Raw genomic sequence first — 19,621 nt, forward strand, 5'->3', positions numbered from 1 at the left:
ATGGCAAGAAAGTAATATTATTTAACACTATGCCTTTTGTAAGTAGTATCACTACATATTGGTGAGAAATTCGGGCTTTTTAGCCATTGTAAATCTCCGAGATTACCTGGAGACGTGTTAACTGAATGGTGAATCAAGGTGATTCAAAATGTACTATAGTGAAATGATAAACAATCTCTTTTACCCATAAATAAATGGCAATAAAATGTTTCACTCCTAAAACACCAGATGTGTGGTCGAGGAAGTGATCATGTAAGGGTGTATGGTGGCATGGGCACAGCTGCCTTGCTCACCACTCAATAGCCGACCGCCCATATCGGCCATCATGATTTTTTCGTTTATAGAGGAATCTAGTGTGTGACGTCTAGGTCTGGAGAGTGGGCTGTTCTATTCACAGCCATTTGTCGTGTTTACTGGCCAACCAGGATGAAATGCTACCTCTTGGACTGTGACAATGGCTGTTGTGGGTCATTTTGGGTGCCAACTTTATTGGTATTTTACTCCACCTTACATCTCAGAAATGTCACAAGACGGTCCAGAGTCCTTCTAATGGGTGTTGGGCAGGCGAAAGGCATGTTTTTTTTTTTTTTTTTTATAGAATGTATTCTTCAATCTAGTCGAATATGCCTTAAATAGTTATGCAGACAGAACAGCTTACTTTTTCAAAACAACCATTGTAACCAGCACTAGCAGATACATATTTCCTTACGTGTTACTTGTGTTTGCACCTGCTGAATTTTCCTTACAATGGACACAGAATCAATAACAGCCAAGGAGTCATTGATGAAGAAGAGAAGGACATAATAGGGATAAATGATACACACCTTTCATTTCAAAAATGCATTATTGGGACAAGGGCAGATTGCCTCCATCCATGCAGATAAAGGATGGATGGTAGCAAAGGACCACCAGGTCCATCTGCTTTGCTTATTCCACTTCTTGTGATCTTTGCTCATATTATTTTATTTCTGAGCTAAGTACATTCAATGTCCTTCTAAATTCTGCCTCTGAATGAGACCTTCTGCCGAAAGGCAGTTTTGGAAAAAGCTACTTCCCTGTAACAACAAGTGTGCAGGCTGCACTCTGCTTGTATTTGATTTCAATAGGGTTTCACTATAAAGCACTACCAACCACCCCAGGCCCGGACTGGCCATAGCGGGCACCGGCCAATCCCCTGGTGTGCCGCACGGGTGGGGGCTGGTTTTGGGCCCCTGGGGGCCGTTTTTGTTACAGGGCCGTTTTTGCAGCATAGCTGCAAAATCGACCCTGTAGCAAAATCGGCCGAAAACCGGCCCGACAAAGTGCTCGGCCGCCCCCCTCCCTCCCCGACTGGGGAGGGGGGGGTGAGCACTTTGCCAGGGTTTGTTAGTGGTTCCCAGTCCGGCCCTGAGTGGTAAATCAGCGAGTCGACCAGTAAGGCTGCAGAGTACCTATAGCTTCCCATTGAATATTTCCCTTGAAGCTGACAAAGCATTTAAAAAGTCCTGGGAGCCTGTGTGAAGAAGGTAAAACCTGTCTCAAGCATCTCACCAGGCAGGAGAACTGAATGGGACTGGGTTATCCAAATCCCATGGGGAGGAGGTGGATCTTTGAAGATCTTCTGAATTTGATAGAGTCATGCTTCAGTCTTAGCTGTAGAGATAGGAGATTCCAGAAGCAGGAACCACAGACATGGAGGGATCTGCCACCGAATCACTGGTATATAAATGCATTGTTTATAACTGGTGCCGGTTGAAGATCTGAGGCTTCGGCTCACTAAATAAGAGATGACTAGATTTACAAGGTAAGTCGCAAGTGACCATGGAACACTTTGCATTCCAGAAAAGGAGTTTAAAAGGTTGCTCTTTATTTTGGCGCTACACTAATCCAAGCTGTAAATGACTATGGGTAGGGTCAGGGTAATTTTCTGGGAAGAGTGCAGCAATAGCAGAAACCCTTTAAACTTCTGATTTAGGGACTACATTTTCTGGGAGGTTTGGGGGCTGAAGGAGAACTTTAGGTGCTTTATCCATTGTGCTTGGGGTTGTCCAAGTCCTCAGGTCAGTGTAGTGGAAAGAGTGGAGGATTGACAATGTGCAAAAAGATGATTTGTAGTGTTTTGCTATTTAGGCAAAGCCAGTTACTCTACATCCAGCTGTGAACCCATGAAAGGCAGTGACCGAGTTTGCGAATCGTGTCAGGATTATCTTCAAGCCTGAGATGAGGCATAGATGAGCGCTCATCATTTCTGAGTTTAAGATGTCACTAGGAGGGCCATGTCGACCCCGAATAGCCTCAGTAACAATGGAAAAGCTTGAGGTACACCACACCTGATGTTAAATATTCTAGAGGGATTCACACACAGCGCATTTTTTTGGTATGTTTCCAATAATGCCTTTTCAGATGTTCTTCCCGAGATGGACACAATCCCTGAGATGAAGCCTCTCCAGTGGTTTGCTCAATGGTACCACAACTACCTTTATCCAAATGGATATGTATTTACACCCAAGGTGTGTTGAGGTAATTGGATAAATCCCCTTGCTGTGCTTGGGCCTCCCTGCTTTCCAAGCATGCAGTTGTATCAAAGCAGGGTTTTATCCAACCAAAATATAAGACATTGCAAGTTACTCCTTCTGATCGAATAACATGCATCAGTTACCACTACACTAAGGGGTATACATTAGCTTCAACATTTTCAACAGCATCCCACATCTAAGATTGTTTTTGGGGGGAAAGGACACAAGGCCCAAGTTACTAAGAAGTTTTCCTGACTTATGCAAGTTTTATGATGGCTAGTAGCCAGAGATTGTGGCCACTGTTTAACATGACTTTTCTATTGCTTAAGATAATCTTAAGACTGTTTTATGGCTTATGACTCTACTAAATCATCAAAAGCCAGCATAATCCATATTTTAAACTAGGTCAATTTTTCCTGGTGTAAGGCTATCTTAATATTGTCAAAGGCTTGGAAATTGCTTTGTAGATCAAGCCTGCGATGTTTTGAATCTGTCCGAATCTAGACCAATAAAAGAAGAGGCACGTGGTCCCACATCATCACTTCAAACAATAATCAACATATAACTGGGTGGCTTCTGCTCTCTCTCACCAAGTTACAGGCTTTCTTCATATGCCCTCTTAATGAATTTACAGCCTTGTTGCCTACTCTCATTGAAAAAAGTTCTTAAAAATAATTTCTGCAACGAGTATTTTCTCCACACATGTTTTATTATAAAGGATCTTTTGTGGTCTATTGATGACCATTCTCAACATTTTCTACTGTTGTCAACCATTGTCATATAATTTTTTAATGTAAAACAACAGCATTAATGGCGCATTTTAACAGGTGTTGTCACAACATATGCAAAACACTGGCCAAATTAAATATCACCATCTCTGATGGTAAACGCTGAAAGGAAAGACTGCTGAAAAATAACTTTGGAAACAAATGGTGTTTTAATGATTCCTTAAGAATAGAATATCATCAATTGAAGTAGAGTTAACCCATCAAAAGCTGAGAGCTGAACTTGAAAAGAATTGTTTCGATTTAGCCAAAGTAAAGAGTACAGCAACTGATTGATTGTTGCTAGGGCCTGTTGCTGTGCTCAGTGCCAGCTTGACAATGAAGCGAGAAACGAAGTCTGCCATCTTTGACGTAACCTTCTTTATGACCCCATATTTGATCTTGTTACTCACGGTGCAAGTCTGCTCCAGCAATTTTACTTTATTTCCTGAATATGAATATTTCAGGCTGAAGAAAGCCTCGGTCGTCATCAACTTTATTGTTCTTTGAAAAAACACAAGTAGGCTTATTTACAAGGAGTTACAAAGGACCTGCTTCACTAATATTCATGAAGCAGTTTGCATTTTGCGACCCATTGGGAACAGCTGGCACTCACAGGGATGGCGACCTGCAGCTTTTTCAATAAAGCAGTTTTAAAAAAAAATGCAGCCGTTTTTCTTAAAGGAAAATAGGATGGCTGGCAGAGAATCATCTCAAACTGAACGCTCTAAAAACGGAATTCCTCCTAATAGCACCATCCGCCAAAGTCCCCATCATACATGATTGGCTCAAACATCTTACTGCATTCAACGTTCAACCAGCCATTGTGGACTCAGTGAAATCAATAGGTATAACCCTCGACTGCAATCTCAGTATGCAGAATCATATCAGTAATGCAACTAAGGGAGAACATTTCCAGATCAATACATTGAGGAAGCTGAAACCCTTCCTGCCCGCCAACGACTTCAGGACCGCAGTCCAAGCTCTAGTTCCTTGAGTAGGTTATGGAAGTGTTGCTCTCTGTGGCCTCCCCAACCCCTACTAGCCTCTACTAATGCTGCAGCGAGACTTATCACTGGCTCTAAAAGAACCTCCCACATCTCTCCAGACTTGAAATCCTTGAACTGGCTGCCATACAAAGCTAGAATACACCTTAAAATTGTGTGCATGGTGCATAAGGCCATACATCACAACTCACCCAGTTACCTCACTCAGAAATTGAAAATCTCGGGTGGCACTAGATCCACAAGAAGCGCAGAAAATCTACTACTGAAACCACAAAGATTCAACAAGTAAAAATCATATAAACGGTCCTTCTCAGGGATGGCGCCCAGGATCTGGAATGCACTCCCTCCAGAAACCAGACTTATCTCATCCACGGCATCCTTAAAAAAAGAATTAAAATCGATTCTCTTGGCAAAATTCACATGACTATAGGCTAAGGAAATCTCGAGAATTACTACTATTCCTTTTATGACAATGGTCAGCTAGACCACCTAGGCACTTCTGTTGCCTTTGACTTGATTCTTTGGGTATTCATTGTCTTACACCGTTTTGCTCACCTTTGCACAAAATGTAATGTTAAATGATTTATGTTGTATTTATAACCTCTATGTGTGTAAAGCGCTCTGACATCCGCGAGGATCTTGTTCGCACTCTATAAAACTTTCAAAATAAAAAAAATACATTAAAAAAAATAAAAATTAAATGTTTCATTTTTATTTTTTAAGAGTGGGCTGTAGTCCTTGGGACTACTGCCTGCTCTTAAAAAACATTTTCGCTGCCAATCAAAAGGGGAAGGGGACTTCTTCCATTTTCCGACTGGCTTACCAGCAATTTGTAATTGGTAGTAAATGCGATTGTTTTGCGACCACATTAGCAGTTGCAAAATAATCTTACATCCACCTGCAACTCACTATTAGGACGGGACGCCCTTTCAAACAGCAACTCGCAAAACCTATTGTGCAAGTCGGTAACAGGTTACTGAATGGCAAATAGGTTTGGTACATGCTGCAACCCTTTTTAAGAGGTTGAAAACAGGCTGATTTCCCGTTTGCAACTGCTAAAAATGGTCGTACATCTGGCCCCATAGTCTGCAATTCTAGTATGGAAACTAGCACTTCATGACTCTAGTTTCATAGGGTAGGACGCTGCTTTGTGCAGATGGCTTTCCCTGTTCAATTATGATAAATGATAAACTGTATGCATCACACGACAGGTCCTTGTCACACTATATAAGAAAGAAAGTAGTCGAGCCAAGTGTGATTAAACTACAAAAGGGCCTGGAACACAAAAAACAATGATTTTTTGAAATTAGTATAACACAATTTGTACCAACTCGAAGAAATACACCAGGTTGTTCTCCTTAGTGCAAAGTGAAATCTAAGACAGCAAAGGTGTGGATTTATATGTAAATGTCAGCAGACTCCATTGGCCCATTTAAAAAATATATTTCAGAAAAAAACCCACAAAGAAATAACAAGAAAACCGGGGTCAAGTGTGGTAAGTCTCAGGTCACATTTTAAAAATTTTAGAAAGCTGTGAAGGTCACTGATGTTTGATTCTATTTATGCACAGTCCTTAGATACCCTCACAGGTATGAGGAGCGCTCTACAAATATACTGATTGATGATTTAGACTCTGTTAACCTCTTCCGTGCTCGTGACCGAACCACTCTGTCATCAGACACGGCCGGCTTGTGCTCATGACGGCGTGGTTCCGTCATGCTGCGGCGATCCGCCCAAGTGCACTGATTCCCCACCTGTGCGGGCGCATTGATGAGCGGGCGTAGTCATGACGGAACCACGCCGTAATGAGCAAACGCCACCCGTGACTCATTACGGCGCGGTCCCGTCACGAGCATGGAAGCACCGCTTTCACCCCCGTGGCGCAGGGGGTTAAAGCAGTTCTTCTTCCTTGATTGGGAGATAAGTTAGTCGTTATCCATTTTTAATGAAACTGGCTCGGTCTTGTGAGATTTCGGCTGAGACGACCTTTTTGTCATGCTTGGCTGATGCCTTGGATAGGTAGCACACCAATATTTCAATAGCATTATGCCTCCAATAACCACTATTATAAAGGTAAACCAATCGAACATTGGTTAATGAGTTCAGAAGTGCCCGATTCACACAAAAAACTCAAAAGTTACTCCTGTAGGTCACCTACGTTTGAATAAGATTTCTGACTACTGGGGAATTCAAAAATCATTTCATAATTCCTAGGAATCCATAGACTCCAAAGAATCCTAGTTTTCTTTATTTCATGGTTCTCAAATACAGTACTATTTAAATGTGTGAATGTACATGGCGTACATTTACAGATGTACAAATGTATTTGAAAAGTGACTGCATTTTGGAACATTTCAGTATTTTTCCATTGCAAAAATACTTCTTCACACTTCTGCAACAGCACAGCCAGTTTTGGAGGTTTTTCCACTTTCACACCCAGAGTACACACTTACTCCAGGAGTAAATTTAGGATCATCAGATCTTGAATGTCAATGTGCCTGGAAAGGTGCTTGAATACTCAGGGGCTTATTTATGAGCCCCTTTCAACACTTTTGCGACTCCGTTGTGTCACTTTACATGACGCAACAGTGGGGTAAACAATGCTCCATGTTATGCCATATTTACAAAGTGACGCATCTAGGCATATGTGTCACCTTTTAAACCCCTGCGCCACATTATACCTGCGTCAGGTATAATGTATGCAGGTGGGCCTCGCAGAAGTGGCGCGGTGAAATCTATCGGATTTCAACACGTCACTTCTAGGACGCCAATGCATCAAAACCTTACTCCTGCCTCATTGCAGGCATAAGGGTGACGCAGGTCAAAGTGTATAGGCCTCCCCCACGCATTGCTGGAGTTGCGTCATACATACGACACAACTCCAGCAATGCGTGAGTTTTAGGCCAAAAATTACGTCAGATTTCTTGACGTATCTGTCACTCCTTGCGACATGGAGCGATTTACAGTAAATAAAGCGCATCCATGGTGTCGCAAGGAGTGCACAGTGAAAAGTGTTGCATCGTTGTTTTATTGCAGCGATGAAACACTTTTAATAAATAAGGCCCACAATCTCTTGCCTGCTAATGGCTCTACACCTGAGTGTGTATCATAAAGAAACATCCAAAACAAGCCTCTGTGATAACATTGCTTACCTATAAAACTACAATACACAGGTGGAATTGTATGTATGAGTAAATCCATTTATGGGTGTAAATTCATGTTATGTGAATATCACAAATATTTTGCTATCACCCTTGCTCACGAGCGTGGCACTTAGGTGTGCATTAGGCTTTATTTATTCTGGATGGCATTGGTCTGTTGTTCAGAGATAGAGTGCCTTAACAGTGTGCCTTTTGGGAGTAGGCAATAACACACTTCTCTTTAGTGCTGTGATAGATGTTTCTTTGACTTGTGTCCAAGCTGTTTTGGTTTCTTTAGTCGAACTGCTGCAGCAAAGGTTCATTGTTTCGCATTCCACAGCCTGTGTAAAAACACATTTCAACATATTGTGTAGGTCTGAGCATTTTCTAATCCGTACATGCTGCCTGCATTCACATGAGGGCCAGTGACCACCGTTTCAGCTGTTCTGTTTACTACATGTTACAAACAGCTATCGTAGTGCCATGTTTAAAGCGTTATCTTGTTAAACATTTCCTGGTTGAAAAAAGCATGTGCATCACGATAAATGAAAAATTGAACATATGAATCTTTGCAGCAGGTAATGTGTGTTATGCTCCCACAATGTAACGCTAGGTTCTGGCGACATTTACAAAGGAGGCTGTTCACGTCACCCAGCCTATCAAGAGCGTTTTTAGACAATAGTACCAGTTGCATATCATGTACCCTTTATGTAAATAAAATATTAATTTTACAAACACACTTCCATATGTTTGGATCAATATTGAACTTCTGATATTTCCACAACACTGCAAATTTTTCATGTGTAAGATTTTAAGGAAAAATATAGGTGATGCCAAACCAGAAAGAAATTCATATTTCAGGTACTTACTTTGCACGTGTCATCTGAAACGCAGCTTTCAGTTACTTGGCTTACTTTCCCAACATAATTCTGACCGTTCAGGGTGTAGTTTTCAATCTGGAGAGGAAAAAATTCCATTCGATGGTTGTTGAGCCTCAAGTCTTGTAGACAACCCTTGAAGTATCCTCCCCACAGCTCAAGGCGCTCTTCATCTGGATATCCGCCAACATACAAGTGGTATCCCGTCATCAGGGCCACTGAGTCCAGGGCCACCCAGTCCAGCTGCCCCAGGTCCTGCTGCCTCCCTTGGTTGCTCACAGCTACCATCCCTTCTCTGAAGTGGATGCCCAGCAGATGTCTCCTGCCATCGGCCACAATTTCTGGAAAGGTGACATTATTTCCAGCTGAGGTGAATATGCAAATCCTGCCATTTTCAAGGTAGACACTGAGGACAGATGTTGAGTCATTTCCAACTTGTAACAAAAGGCCACTGGGTTTGAGGGTCCTCAGGAAAACAGAAAAACTGAAATTGGTGCCAAGGTTCTCCCCAATTGAGAAAGCAACATGACTGGGCTGTCCGTCCAAGTTAAAGGTCCCCGGAATATATTCTGCAGACAAAAACAAAAGACAGGCGTTTTACGATGCAAAAAAGGAAGAAAGCTACCACATGCTATCGGTACCAGAGCCAACTTGTGAAGAGCATATTTAATTTTCATTATGCAATAATGGAGCAAGCTTATGGACTTTAACCACCTGTAACAATTTGTACATTTTCTAGGTTAATTTTATCTGCGTCCTGTTGTCTAGCACTGACCACACACTACACTCGTGATTTTACTGGACATTTCATAAATAAAGTAAATTGGCGATTTCATAGTTGTACAGTACTTCTTGAAATCTTACGCTTTCATAACTCAGTGATAGAGTGTGCACCAGAAACATTTTTGTCATTTATTTACTTTTTATCTTTTGCATGTGTGAGTGCGAGAGACAGACAACTTTAAGTTTCTCCACAAGATTTTATATGGTTGGCTGTGCACTCTCTTTCTATCTACCTCTCCCCCATTGTGTCCATCTCTTACTCTCTTTTTCTCCCTTGTCTTGTCTCTGTCTCACCTATTTTTCTCTCTTGCTGTACCTCTTACTCCCTCTTTATCTCTTTTCTCTCTTTCTATTGGTTGCTTTCTCACTTTACTGCTCCATCCTCCTTTTTCCTCCATTTTCATTTTAAGGTCAAAACCTACGCTGTGTGGTTTGCTAAATACATCTTGGGGACATTCATAGCACTTCCCTGGGAATTAATTCTGCCCACTGCATACCATTGGCTTTGTGGTTTGTAACTCCCATTTTCTGGCTATCTTTTTGGTAGCTTTATCTGTTGTAGGCTGTCCAGTATGAGTTTGCCCCTCCCTAGGTGCAAACACTTTTAACACTACCTCTTCCTATATTCTTCCATGAGTGCTCCTTTCTTTAAATAGACCTGTAAAGCTTGATGTTATCTTGTCACATTTGCTGTGCATTCAAAGACAGATGTCAACTCTCAAGTGAGGGAGCTTGCTGTTTACTTTTCTTTTCTCTGACTTCAAAGTGCGAGGATTTACGTGACAATCTTGCTGCATACTGGGGGCAGGACATGTTTTTTTCTAGCACACAACAGCATTTAAATTGACTGTGCAAGTATTTCAGAATATATCAGAATTAGAAAGCACAAATTAGCATTTTTTTTGTTAATTCTGAAGTGTTTTTGAAACAAATACTTTAATATGGCCAAAACAATTCAATATACTTGGTGATGCCATTCCCACCCATTATTGTTTGTGTGCTGTATCATTTTATTTGTAAAACTGTATGGCTATGCAAATGTAATGGCCATTTCAATTGAAAATGTGCTGTCTGTACTGCCAGCTTACTACCACACCATGCAAACTCCATTCTACCCCACTCCACTCTACTTTGCACGATTCCACTTACACCACTCCACACAACTGCATTCTGCACCACTGCACTCTATTCCATTTTGCACCACTCCTCTCTATGCCACTGCATTCTACAGCACTGCATTCTGATCCTCTGTACTCTTCTCTGCACCACTCTACTTTATGTCAATGCGCTCTAAGCCACTCTACTCTACACCGCTGCACTGTTCACCACTCCATCCACTCCGGTCTAGGTCACTCCACTCTGCACAGCTCCACTCTACACCACTCCAATCTGTGCCCCTCTACAACACTGCACTCTAAGACACTGCACTCTATGCAAATGTGCAACATACTCTTTACCACTCAAGACTATGCCCCTGCGCTCTATGCTACTCCACTGTACACCTCTCTAACTTAACTGAACCACTGCACCTTATGCTACTACACTCTACACTACTTTACTAAATGCCATTATACTCTATACCACCCTACTCAACTCCACTCTACCCTATACCACTCGACTCTACTGCACTTCAGTCTACTCTGAAACAATCTACTCAATGCCACTGCACTCTATACCACTGCACTCGATGCCACTCTACACTTTGCTCCACTCTACACCACTCTACTCTAAACATCTGCGCTCTATCCAACTGCACTCTACGCTGCACCACTCTACTCTATGTCACTGTACTCTACACTACTCCACTCTACACCAATGCACTCTATGCCACACTATTCTGCTACACTGCACTCCCCACCACTGAACTCTATGCCACTCTACTCTGCAATACAGCACTCTACGCCACTTCACTCTGCATCACTCCACTCTATGCCACTCCACTCTATGCCACAACACTCAATGCCACTCTACTCCATGCCACTCTACTGTGCACCACTGCACTTTACGCTACTGTACTCTGCACCATTGCACTCTATGCCGCTCTCCTGTACACCAGTCCACCCTGTGCCACTGCACTGTACTATGCACCACTCTAATCTACACCACGGCATTCTATGATGCTGCATTGTATACCACTGAATTCTATGCTGCAGCACTCTGTCACTTTACTCTATAACACTCTATGCAATACATTGTACACAACTGCACTCTAATGTACTCTATGCCATTCCACACCACTGTCTGCCACTGCACTCTACTCTATGCCACTACACTCTATGCCATTCCACTTTACGTCAATGCATTCTACTCTGCACCACTGTACTCAATACCACTGCACTCTACAGTACTGCATTATATGCCAATGCACTCTATGCCACTCTACTCTGCATCACTCCTTTCTACGCCAATGCTCTCTGTAGCACTCCACTCTACGCCGGTACGTTCTATTGCACTATACTATACTGTTATGTTATGTTATGTTATGTTATTGGCTTTTGTACCGCGCACAGCTGCCCCAGCAAAGGGGCGTCCTGGCGCCAGGAAAGGTAAACACAACATCACACAGCGCATTCAGTAAAATCAGGGACATTAGTCTCTGTACCACTCTATGCAACTCTACTCTGCTCCACTCTATGCCACTGTACTCTATGCTGCTGCCTTCTGGACCACTGCACTCTATGTCGCTGTAGTCTATGCTACTGCCTTCTGGACAACTGCACTCTATGCCACTGTACTTGATGCTTCGCCATTCTGCACCACTGTACTCTACGCTACCGCACTCTACTATGCAACACTCTAATCGACACCACTGCATTCTATGACACTGCATTGCAAACCTATGAATTCTATGTCCATGCCCTCTATGCCAGTATACTCTGCAACACTCTACACCAACACACTCTACAGCAGTTCATTCTATTCAACTGTCCACTACTCTATGTGACTCCACTCTATGCCACTCCACTACATGACACTCGATGCCACTCCATTCTACGATACTCTACTCCACTCTTCGCCATTCCAATCTACGACACTCCACACCACTCTCCTCTACACCACTAACATTTAGACATGTTGAACAGCAGCCACTCTGGTGTACAACATTGCTAAAACACACTGGCAAACCAATGGCTCTTGCATAGACAAGACCTATTGGCTTTGCCAATGCTTGTTTCTTCTCTCGCTCCCTATCCTTTCTAACAATGACACTTTTTCCTTTGGCTCTCTGATCTGCTGCTCTCCATGTATCTCTATCACATGCCTGTCACTTTTTGTTTCTCTCTCTGTTTTGTGTAATCGGACCAAAACTTAAAGAAGTATATTAATTTAGAAAAGTATACAGAATTCTACAATGATTTCTTTCCTTGTAAAGCCTGCATTTCTTTAATGTTTGGAATTTTGAAAAGATTAGAAACAACAATAATATAATCAGTGAATAGTATTATTAATATAACTATGCAAATCTATTGTTTAGGGTATTGAAACTGATAAACTAAAAACGAATTTACTGTATTGTTCTTAGCTTGTCCCTTACAAATAATGTACTTATTTTTAGGAAATTAATCTGTTATTTTATTCCGAAAATTATTCAAACACAAGCAGCTAGTTCCTTTATCGTCAATATGGGTTACGATTTTAATGTTTAACCCCTTGAGTGCTCATGACGAGCTCAGCTCGTCATGAGCCGTGGCGCTCCGGTGCTTATGACGAGCTGAGCTTGTCATGACCGCGCCAGTTAAATAGAACGCTCGCACACTGGGCTGATTCCCCTGCTGTGCTGAGCGTTCCATTGGAACGGGCGTGGCCATGATGAGCTCAGCTCGTCATGAGCACCGGAGCGCCGTGACTCATGACATGGCGCTGTGCGCGTCCCCCAGCACAGCGGGGGGAAACAGTCCCACACGGAAGGGGTTAAAGTAAAATAATCGGGTTTCTTTGAAGTACTACTCTGCCTTGCAACTCCCTGCCACAAGAGGGCACGCTTATGTGTGCTATTGGCTGAATCAGCCCCACACCCGCCCCAACCATTGCGAATATTTCATTGACAATTTCTGTAACCAGTGCCAGTATGCCTACGCTTACTGAGTTAAAGAACATTTGGTTTAAATACTCTTTTGTAACTCTGGAACCACATCAATGCCTCTGTTTTTGACACACATTTTGGAATACAGTGATAGCCTGAATGGAAGACACCTACCTTGCAAACATGTTGCTCCTTCATACGGCCGCATGCATTCACACCTGAAGCTTGTCCAGAGATCGATGCAGCGCCCCCCATTAAAGCATGGGTTGGGTCGACACCACTCCGTCCTGTTGCATCCGAGGCTCAACTGATATGACGTATCACCCATAAGGTGATGTGGCAGTAATGTCCTCGAGTTAATGCGCAAATCCTCCATGCAGCCGGTGAAATTCTGCTGGCTCATTGTGTTGTTCAAAAAGGACCCTTCATAGAGACCACCAATGTACACTCTGTTAAAAGAGTCTGGGATGGACCGGTTACTGCTGACTGACTGGTCCTTCATGCATGTGCCATTACTACAGCCTTCATGGCTTATTGTAAGCCTCATAACTTCCTTCAAAGTAACCTCTGCTTGGTGCCATTGGCCATCATCTACCCTTAGTTCATTCATTTTCAAATATGTTTCGGCACCATTACACATGATCATGGCCTGCAGCAGGCCTTTGTGAATTTCAAGGAACAGGAATTCCACCTCATCTCCCTGGTAAAACAGCAGGAGATCGGGTAAGGTTGTTCTGAAACGCAGAGAAATACTGAGACCCTCACTCACAACCTCCCTTTTTGTTCTGTTTTTTGACGGCAGTTCATAAATAACATAACCAAAAGAGGAGAAGGAGAACGTGGTGGAAGTTGAGCACAAATCATCGTAGAAGCCAACTTGGCACTGGCATAGGAAGCCATGGTTTCCTTCATCGTAGGTTGGAAGACAAGTGGCTTCGTTTTGGCAAAAGTGCTGTTGGCACCCGATTAGTTTGACAGAACAGTTTTTTCCTCCCCATAAGACACCTTCATCATAAGCAGACGGACAGAGGCAAGTGTAGTCAGCAATGCCATCTTCACACAATGCTCCATTTTCACAGGGATCACTTTCACAGTCGTCTATGTTGGTAGCACACTCCAAACCTACAATAGAGCACAAAAATAGATATATTAAATAAGGAATGCAATCATAGAAGTACTACACAGCCATGACTTTCCTTTAAATCATAGTCTGGTGATTACACATCTGTCACGTTCCTCCCCTTCTAATGGCAAGTACTGAAAGAGATTTTAGTTTATAATGAGGAAAAGGTTTTCTCCAAGTCAGCCAACGCTTTCTTGTACGTCAGATTAGTCATATTACTATGAATCAGACATATCTGATGAAAATAAAATGTATTAAGTTAAAGGGTTTCTTTTAAGAAAAATGATATTTATTGTAACAGGTGCATTGACTTTAAGTGTGCTGTGTACTTTATTATTATGCAACAAACTTTGTAGGGTCAGTATGGAAAAAGTGTCAACTCCTGGAACAGGGAAATACAGGTCTTACAAAAAGAAAACATATAACTTATTTTATACATGTAACTTCTTCAATGGTAAATGCTCTTTCCATCTGCCTCACTTTTAAACGGGGCTTTAAGTGGGTTGAGAAAACAGGAGGGGAGGCGAGCGGGGGATATCTCTCAAAGGGGCGTGGCCAATATAATTAAGGGCTTGGCTTAAACACACGTAAGCTAAAAATCTGGGTTTAGCATAGTGTGCAACCCGACTTGTATTTTGCTGTTTCTGTCATTGCATCAAGATATATGTTACAACAAGTAACATCATACCTACAAGTCAGGACTATTGGCTTTGTCAATGGTTGTTAGTTGCATAAGATAAATAAGCAGCAACTACGTCTTGTATACAATATTAAAAAACCTTGCACTTAAAGCCCTGGTGACCCCACAACAATGTTGCTGCTCCTGAGCTTCAAAAAGAGAAGGGAAATCCATCGAGAAAATGACTCTTTAAAGGATTTCCCTTCCCCTACAAGGCACACCTGGCATGACGTCATGCCGACACTTCGCATACTAGTGAGAAGTGAACAGTGTGAGCATGCGCATATCGATGTGCCTGCTGTCACAGCAGTCCGGAAAATTACAGATCGCCTGTGCCAGGGCACAAAATAGAGCCCGATAGAGACCTGTTTCGAGGCCCCCTTTAAAACACTGCTGGTGCTCAGACCACCTAAAGCCCTGCTTTTAAACATTCTGCAAGCAGGTGTGTTTCTCAGGCGATCCTCCATTTTGAAAACAGCTTTCAGCCCCTGAACGGGGAAGTCACACCAGATAAAAACAGGATAGTCACTTTGATGGTTTGTGAGAGCAACAGAGGTGCAAAATACAGGTTTACATTTTCTCGTCAGTGATTGTAGTGAAAAAAACTCACATTTGCTTCATTGATACAGATGACCAATGCATTCTTTCTCCTCCTGTAACATCCTTTTCAGTTTCGAATGTTAACGGCAGTTCTCAAAATTCAGAATAGCCAAATAAAGAAAAACTGCTTGCGAGAGCTACCAATAGGACGAATGGAAAAAGGTTTTGAATTGTAAAGCAAGCTAAAATCCAACATTAGTAGTAAAGATCAACATAGGGGGCTTGGGACCACCGGCCATAAGGGCGGGGGTCCTGTGGGGGGTATTAGGATGCGCCCGCCACAGTGGCGCATCCTGCATTTTTAACATGGAGAGAACTGCCCGCCACAATGCTAAAAATGCATGTATGCATTTGCATACACAAAGCGGTAGGCACCGCGCGGTGCCTGCCGCTTTGTGTATGCAAATGCAAATGCTGGGGGGTACCACAGGTGCCCCCCATGTGCGCCACCACGGAAAGGCATCTGTTGCAGCCCATACTAATATGGCTGGCGGTGTCTGATAGACCACCACCACCATATTAAACCTTTTCCGCCCCGGTCGCAAGGCGACGGGGGCGGAAAAGCGGCGGATAGTATTTCCGTCCGCCGCGGAACCCCAGCCATGCTAATATGGTGTGGGTCATTCTGGTTAGGATGGCGGGCGGATTGCCCCGCCAGGCCGGCGGTGACTACCGCCAGCCTAGCGGGAGCAATCTGCCCGCCATCCTAATGGGCCCCAAAGGCTTTATTTGTAGCAATTGTCCTCTTTGATGTTCTGGAGGGCATTTAAAACAAATGGGGTTACATAATGCGTATCACAGCACATTTACACATAACGTTGCTAAAAAGCAATAGGCTCTAAAAGGGTAAACGTGAAATGTTCTGGTACTTTCATGATGTGATAACTAAGCCTGACCCTTCCCAGGGTGTTTCAGATTCATCCACCCAAGTATAATTTTATGAAAATGATGACTAAATGATTACTTTTATCCTCACAGTTTCTCTTATAAAATGGTTAAAATCCCATCTTCTAAATGCCAAAAACCTAGTTCCTCATGTGTGATGTAAAAAGAGGAAGTGGGCGGAATGGATAAGGTTTTCCTTAGGGAACAGATTTCCTCGGTCTGTAAGTTACCATAGTTGGTGAACCCCCATTCCCTGACACCATAAGCCGCGAATGAAGCACATTGGCTTCTATAGATCTCTAAGTAAGGGATAAAACCCTTGTGCCCAGGAGGGCATGGTATGCTTAATAGTGAGTCTAAAGATCCTGAGAACTTAAGCCGAGTGTTAGATATATAGAAGGACCATTGCCCAGAGTATTCAAATCAAATGCCTAAATAGGAAAATTGCTTGATCTGTGCACAATAGCGGGAATTCTCTGACGTTTGGGGCCAGACACAATGATGTGGGACTTGTTAAAATTAGTCATGAGATCTAAATTGGGCGTCAATTCCACAAAAGCATACACTAGCAAGTGCAAGCAATAGGTGTACGCGTGATCAGCAAAGCATCGTCTGTTTACAATGATGCTGTTAATTGCGTATTATTGATCATAAGGACGTCCCACGAAGCTCTAACCAAAAGACGGAATTAGGTTATTAATATATAAAATAAACACTAGTGGGGTCAGCACACAGCCCTGCCGCACACGTTTGGCAAGAGAAAAGGGCTCTGTAAGCCCCCCTAAGTCCCTGTATCTTACCCTTGTAATCAGCATAGCATGAAGTGCATGCAAAAAGTGCATTAGGTGCGATAAAAACCCAGCATGGAGCGATTAACCAAATCAAAAGCTGTTGGTAGGTCCATAAATGCTGGGTACAGAGAGTGGGGTTTAGTGATGGTGTACTTGCCCATGATTAAGTGTAAGTTCAGACACTGCTCCACTGTACCCAGTCATTCCCTGAAGCCTTATTGGGTAGGTTGTAGTATATTATTACCAAGGGCCAAAATACACATCCGGCTAAGTATTACTCTCCCAATTATTTTAACCATGTATCAATCATCATTTGCTAGACACAGGCTGTACGAAATTAGCTAGAGAGGTAATATGGTAGTTACCCGCTACTATGTAAACTATAAAGCAAGCTCACACTTTCTTTGGATGATGTCATTTGAGACATCATCAGTGATGTCATAAATTATGTCATAGAACATGTCATGCATGATGTAATATGTGAGGTCATAAGTAGTGCATGGTTGGTCCCAAGTAATAGTTAGTTTTGCTAACGGTAACTGGTGAATTTCTGTGTTTTTTTAGTTCAAAATGTTAATGTTGGCACTGACATATTCATTGCACTATAGCGTCAGCTTAACCTTAGGTTTTTTCATTGAATTTCTAAGGTTTTAAAAAAGCTGTAAAGAAAAATATTGTAACAGTTCCTCACTATAACATCACTTTAACATTTGTTTCTTCCAGTGAATTTCTAAGGTTTTTTAAAAAATGTACATTAAAATATAACAATAATTTTTATAATGTCACCTTTGTTTTTTTCAGTGACACTTCTACCCAGGGCGGCAAGTGTGCATAAAAGTTGGCCCTCTCTCTTACGATCTACTCTTAGGTAACAGGTGGGCATGACAGGGTGTGAGGAGACACAGCCTTCTCCACTGACACCTCTTTCTAAGGGGTCATGTGAGCATGTTAGGATGTGGGGAGGGTGAAACCTTTCTCCTGAGACCTCTGCGCAGGGTGACAGCCATGCATAGTATGGTGAGAGATAAGCCTCTCTGATAACACCTCTCCCAAGGTGACCAGCGTGCATAGTAGGGTGTGGGGAAAGACTGATCTCTCCACTAACAAATCTCACAGAGTTATCAGTGTGCATAGTAGGGTGTGACAGTTATCCCCAGGATATCAGCTGTGCATAATACAGTATGGAAAGGGAGTGGCTTCTCCGGTGACACCTCTTCCCAGGCAACAGGTGTGCAAAGTAGGCTTTATGGAGAGACTGCCCTCTCCAACAAGACCTCTCCCAAAGGTAGTAGCCATGTGAAGTAAGCTGTTATACAGTACTAGCCTCTTCACTAACAGAGACAGATGTGCTTAGCAGAGTAACTAGATAGATTGCCTACCTCTTTTTAACTTTCACAATCACGTAAAAGTCATGCGAGATCGCAAAATTAAAAAAAAAATTTATACTTTCTTTCATCACAATACTAATCCAGATATACACCTATATTTGAGACTTCATTTCTAGTAATATGCTTGATCTTAGCTGTACTTTGAGTATCACTGGCATAGACTATAAAGCAGTCCCTCCTTAGAAGTGGTGGCTAGCCTGTGGGACATGCAGTAGTTTGTAAAAGGGTACGTAGCACTGTCTCTACTAGAATGGCTTGTTGGTGTGCTAAAACATCCACACTGCCACACAGTAATGTTTAGTGAAGGTGTGTGGTGTAGACCATGTGCCTGCCTTACAAATGTCAGCTATGCAAATGTTTCCAAGAAAGGCAATAGTGACTCCCTTTTTGCACGTGGAGTGTGCTCTGGGAGGAATAGATGATAGTATTTTGGCCTCAATATAGCAAGTTTGAAGACATTTGGCTATCCATTTGTCTATGACTGATTTGAATATTGAATTGCCTATATTAGGTTGTGAAAATGCTACAAAGAGTTGTTTATTTTTTCTGAAAGTTTTAATTCTATCAATGTATAACATCAGGGCTTTTTTACATCTAGGTACTTTCTGTCACAGAATCCGATTGTAGGAATAAAAACTGGTTGCTCATTGAAGTGATTGGGGTGAAATTGTGAGACTATTTTGATTGAAATTTAGGATTGGTATGAAGAACTACTTTGTCTTCATGAATTTGGAAGAAGTTCTTCACGCCTGGAACTCACCAACACGCCTGAGTGCGGTAATGGCAACTAAGAATGCAAGTTTCCATGAAAGAAATTGAAGAGGGCAGGAGTGAAGAGGTTGAAATGGGTTACCCAGGAGTCTAATGAGAACAATGTTAAGGTTCCAAGATGGTGAAAGATGAATCAGAGAACGAATAACTAATTTAAGTCCTTCCATGGATGCTTTGATGACTGGAATTTTGAATAGTGATAGGTGCTGTCTATTTTGTAGATAAAGCAAAACCAAAGGGGATGATGGAGTGAGTGTTGAACATTACAAGCACTCACCCCAGCCAACTGATCT

General features: G+C 42.4%; 1 protein-coding gene across 1 annotated transcript in view; it reads right to left on the reverse strand.

Annotated features, from left to right (window-relative positions):
- LOC147710270 (protein crumbs homolog 2-like) overlaps positions 1 to 19,621 on the reverse strand; it is a 356,125-nt gene that overhangs the window by 12,928 nt on the left and 323,576 nt on the right. The window contains exons 7-8 of the mRNA XM_086920950.1: positions 13,266 to 14,213; positions 8,276 to 8,853 (exon numbers count right to left, since the gene is read on the reverse strand). Coding sequence (XP_086777076.1) covers positions 8,276 to 8,853; positions 13,266 to 14,213 — 1,526 coding nt within the window. The remainder of the gene's footprint in view (positions 1 to 8,275; positions 8,854 to 13,265; positions 14,214 to 19,621) is intronic.

The sequence above is a fragment of the Lissotriton vulgaris genome, chromosome 5 (assembly GCF_964263255.1).
Source record: "Lissotriton vulgaris chromosome 5, aLisVul1.2, whole genome shotgun sequence".
Taxonomy (NCBI): Eukaryota; Metazoa; Chordata; class Amphibia; order Caudata; family Salamandridae; genus Lissotriton; species Lissotriton vulgaris.